This window comes from Austrofundulus limnaeus, unplaced genomic scaffold (genome assembly GCF_001266775.1).
Source record: "Austrofundulus limnaeus strain Quisiro unplaced genomic scaffold, Austrofundulus_limnaeus-1.0 Scaffold30, whole genome shotgun sequence".
In the NCBI taxonomy this organism is placed as follows: Eukaryota; Metazoa; Chordata; class Actinopteri; order Cyprinodontiformes; family Rivulidae; genus Austrofundulus; species Austrofundulus limnaeus.
In genome coordinates, this window is record NW_013952432.1 from 2,597,135 (window position 1) to 2,602,187 (window position 5,053).

General features: G+C 36.9%; 1 protein-coding gene across 2 annotated transcripts in view; it reads left to right on the forward strand.

Moving 5' to 3' along the window:
• The window catches only part of LOC106515574 (cadherin-7), a 155,400-nt gene that overhangs the window by 134,702 nt on the left and 15,645 nt on the right, over positions 1-5,053 (forward strand). For both annotated transcript variants that reach the window (XM_014005431.1, XM_014005433.1), the window contains 2 exons: positions 1,295-1,412; positions 4,490-4,738. In XM_014005431.1, the coding sequence (XP_013860885.1) occupies positions 1,295-1,412; positions 4,490-4,738 (367 nt within the window). The remainder of the gene's footprint in view (positions 1-1,294; positions 1,413-4,489; positions 4,739-5,053) is intronic.

Sequence of the window (5,053 nt, forward strand, 5' to 3'; positions counted from 1 at the left end):
CTATGGTTGTTACAGCCAAAGAAAATACCACCCTGCATCTGACATGTTATTTAAAAAAACTTTAGACATAAGACTGTGTATGACACAATATTTTTGGGTTTTAAAAACCACAACTTAAATCATGACATACTCTACCAGAAACCAGCCTGGAGAAAACTGAGTCTGGTTTGTTTTCAATGTCCTATTATATTTAATTATTAATAAAAAATAAAGTAAATAAGCTCTTGGCCAAACAAATTCTGAGATTTGAATTTTTACTTAAAATGTTGCATTTCGTTCAAAACAACTAAATCTTCTGCATTCCTTCACTGGCATGCAGTAAACGGTGAGAAAATTTCCCTAAATTCTCAGGTTGAACATCAGTTTGCACTGCACATCATGTAACACATCACTTTGCTCTCAATGTCCAACATTATGTTGAAGTGTCTTCACTTAAGAGCCAAAATCTGCAACTACTCACTGCCTCTGCAGCCTGTTCCAAAGGCAGTCTTTCTAAAGCCTTATAATAAAACCACATACTTTAAACCTGCACAGGAAATGTTTAATATCTTAAAAAATGCTCTAGTTTTACTCACGTATTGACTATAAATACTTCAAAATATGTACAGCATTTAAAAAAAAGCTTGTTTGGTTTAACTTCAATCCATGTTTGTAGAGACGGACTTTTACCTACAAGGTTTTTTTTTTTGAAATGCTAGATGAGGCTCATGATTTACTTAAAAATAAACGAGTGGTCAGTTGACAATGAGAATATCAAAACCTTTCTTTATTTTGTTTCTTTGTATTGCATCATAAAATGCAGGGTTGTGTTGTAGCTCTCCAGCAGTTTGATGTTTTCTGTTTTAATTGAACACACTGAACATGTTGTGGGCTGTGAAAATAATAAAAAAAAAGAATAAAAAATATCTGTACAATCATTTGGTTTGTTGAAATCACTTCGTAAAAGAAAACACTTCTTCTCTAAATGATTGCCAGACTCTTGCCAAATAAGCTCTTACTGTACTTGAAGAAATAAATGGCACAGATGTAAAACAAAGCTTTTTGGTCAGTATTGAGTTGGTTTTCTCTAATTCAATCCCACTTTTGTTTGGCTCGTCAAACAGGTTCCACGCCATCATGTGTAATTACAGAAAAGCTGAATACATGTACCATGTATAGGAGAACACGACTTACATGGACACACAGTATAAAACAACGTAGCTTAAGTTAATCCCTGCTGATCTTGTGGGTTTAGATAAAGATCAGAAAACCCACTGATTTTAAATGTCTCTTTTTTTGTTCCTCTCATCCTTAGGTGATTGAGAAGATCAGTGCAGTGGATAAAGACGAACCTTTGAACGGCCATCGCTTTTATTTCACCCTGGATGCACCTGTTGCCGGCAACCTCAACTTCACGCTGCGGGATAACAAAGGTGTGACAACCTTTGGTGTGATTCTTTGATCATTTCAGGCTACACACTTTTATTTGTCTGTGTGACTGAAGCGTTCTACACAGCCAGAAACCTGTAAGATGAGAAAAATAATTACAATCTGCTAACTAAMCTTTTCACAGGAACTAACATCAAAAGGTTTGAACTATCACTTTAAAATKAATACATGTAGAACCTTACACTGGYGTGAACGTATTGAAAGACACTTTGAAATTTGAAAGACTTTCATTTCAAAAATATATGTTTGTTCAACAAAACTCTACATCTCATAGTTTTATTCTCCCCTTAGAACTTCTTTCATTTGCCTGATCCGCAGTATGGATGCTTATAATCACCAGGAACAATGCTGTGAAGTGCTGACAAAAAAAGATTAGAACTTGCGTATTTTTTTATGAAACAAACAGCTAGCGTTCAGTTTKTATGATTCGAAGTTACAAGGGAAGTTTCCTCAAACAGTTTCAATAAATAAGAAATGCAAACACCTTTCTCAAACGCTTGAAATGTCAGACCAGCCCCCTTTTGCTTGCTGCCTAAAATCAAATCCTTCCTTGAAAAATATTGACAGAATATTTCAGAAACTGTAAAATGTGTTGGGTAAGATATGCGCAGTTTGTTTGCAGGTTACTTTCTTTGAATCAGGCAATTTACTTTTTTTCTCACTGCTCATTTGAGCTCTCCATATCAGGTCAATATCCACTTTTCATTTCACTTACAACATAGCTCTCTGTTTACGCCACATGTGTTCTAGTCTCGAAAATGACTCTACCCCTTTAACGCACCAGTTTAAAACTGCCTTTGTGGTGTCAAAATATCTTAACTACCTACACACAAAAAGTGAGCGGTAAACTTAATTTTCTCTTTTTTTCTATAGAGCTATAAAGACTCCTGCAAATTGTGCTCGACTTCATCATTACGTAGTGCCACAAATCCCCACTGCTTTGAAAGGAAAAAAAAAAAACGAAACCTGTGCAGAGCTGATAGACTCTCTGTGGTGATGCCCTGTGTTGTGGCGCCCGTGTGTGTGTGTGTGTGTGGAGGGGGGAGATTGGTTGAGGCTGTCATGTTACCTTTCACAAGGTGCAGCAGCAGCCAGGTTTTTACCCGAGTAGTCGACCTAAGAGCACACACGTTACTCAGCGAACTGGATGTTTGAGCTAACCTCTCAGCACATCGACAATAATTCAGATTGAAGGGTTTTGAAAGCTCCAGCACATGTGGTCCTTGAGAGCTGAAACTCAGTCCGACAGAGTTTAACATTTATAAGAATACATTTAAATTATATATTTTTATCGGACGTAAGTCCATCAAACCATTAATTTATTAACCATGCAGCTATATTGACAGAAATCAGTGAAAATATAAGATAAAGTAGTTGGTAGAATGGAGAAAATATGATTTTAGAAAAAGTTTTCACTGAACTTTTCACCCAGAATTTCTTTTTTATACAAATAAAAATCAAAAAGTAGATTTTTTTTACTGGAAATCATGGCCCATGAAAAGCTCTGGAGGATTAGACTAGTCTGAAAAATCTCTCTACAAGTTTTTTTCCAGCTGTCAAAAATGAATAGAAACTGTTGGAACCAGCCTGAAAGTGATTTATCTGCACTCCGTGGAGCTCRTTTGGTTTCCATGTATGACTCAGGGTTAGATAGCTAGCACTTAACATGTCATGRGAGTAGTTCATTTTCCAGTAAAAATTAAAAAAAAAGTTACTTGGCAATCTTAAATTGGTGTACTAAACAGCAACAGCAAACTCAAACAGAATGTCCAAAGTTTGACTGCACAAACTTAACCAAGTTATGTCAAGTGGTTCCACTCAGGTTGAGCCTTAAAAAGAAGAAAACATCTGTAGCCTGGTAATAAACTTGAGAAAGGATTTTGTAGATTACGGGAGACTATAACAGTATCTGTGTGGAACAACAAACTGGAAAATCCGTTAAAGGGGACATGTCCAAAATCTCCTTTTTTACCTGTTAAATGCACTTTGTTGTGTACTTGAAGTTTTTTAGGAATGCGGAAAATTTTAATTTAGTTTCACCCGTTGCTGAAAAGATATCTTTATATTCTGCTTGGGTCATATTTTTCAACCCGTTCAGTTTTCTCTATGTTTATGACGTTTTCTGAACTATAATGTCAGACTATGAATGTGCGACGGAACTGCCAAATAAGGTCTGAACTTACCAACTACAATTTGGTTGACTTCTCCTCTAGCTCTGGGTCAGACTCTGGCTCCAACATGCAAGGTTGCATCTTTTAATTCAGAGGGCTGTGGGCTGTTCTAACCTTGTTTGAATTTAAAAAGACAGCATCAAAACGAGTTGATCTGAGACACATCCCAAAAACGGGGTGAAAGAGGGGCTTGTTGAGTTACGTCAAACCAAAGTATCACAGTTCCACTTTATATGGACCCCAAATGAATGATTTTAAATGTGAAAAAGGCACATGTCTCCTTTAATGATGAAATATTTTGTTTCTTACTTCATATATTTTCATTGGTATGTCCTTAACCTGAATGTCTTTCACGTTCTTTTCTAACATATTCCACATTTTGCGCTGGTTTGCTTCTACATTCATATCATGTTGTTTTAAATGATACATCTATAAGACAAATCTCCATAATTTTCTTTGTATGCAATATTTTTCCTTCTTTTTTGACTTGTGAAATCTAAGAATCCCCCAGATAAATAACAAAAAATTATTTTTTTCAAGGCAAATCTACATTTATTGTAATCTACTCAGTTTGAAAGCACATTTCAGTCTATTGATACAGCTGTCATAAAATGTGTTTTTTAAACTATCGTAATCACTCTTTGTTTTCCTCACTCTCTTTCATACACCTCGTTTTTTTACCATCAGAGCAAAGCTGTTATTATTGAGCAGGTGGTCAGGACCAGAGAGACATGCCACTGTGTGTCTTATATTAAACTGTGTTAATCTGTAAGCGTTTGTGTTTTTAGTGCAGTAACAAACAACTGGAGACAAGGTTTTATTACATAGCGAAGCTTCCTGCTGGGTTTGTATGTTTGATTAATGCAATGTAGCACTTCTTGCTTTCGCAGACAACACAGCGACCGTATTGACAAAGAGAGGTGGATTCAGGAGACGCGAGCAGCCCATGTATCGACTGCCCGTGTTGATTACGGACAATGGAAGTCCTGCCCTCAGCAGCACAAACACACTCTCGGTGCGCGTGTGTGAGTGCGACTCCAGTGGCGTACCCTTGTCGTGCGGGGCGGTGGCCTACACGGCGACTGGTCTGAGCACYGGCGCCCTCCTGGCTATTCTGGGCTGCATCATCACACTTCTGGGTAAGAGCTACATGATCTCAGTGTGAGAAATGTAAGTTCGTGTTACAACTGTTTGTTACAGAGTTGACTCATTGAACAGGGCTACAGTGCATTGGTTTATTTGTGTTACGGTTTTTCATTGCATGAATAGAAGAGATGAATCCAACATGAAGGGCATTGTAAAAATTATTAAAGTTATAGAGAAACATAATGCTATAATGTGAATAGGTAAAGTGTCTGTAGAGTCTTGGATGACCGTAGCCAAATTTTCCATCCTTGTAAACAAAACAATGCATTTGGTTATTACGATATTATAAACAAGAATCACAGCTGGTA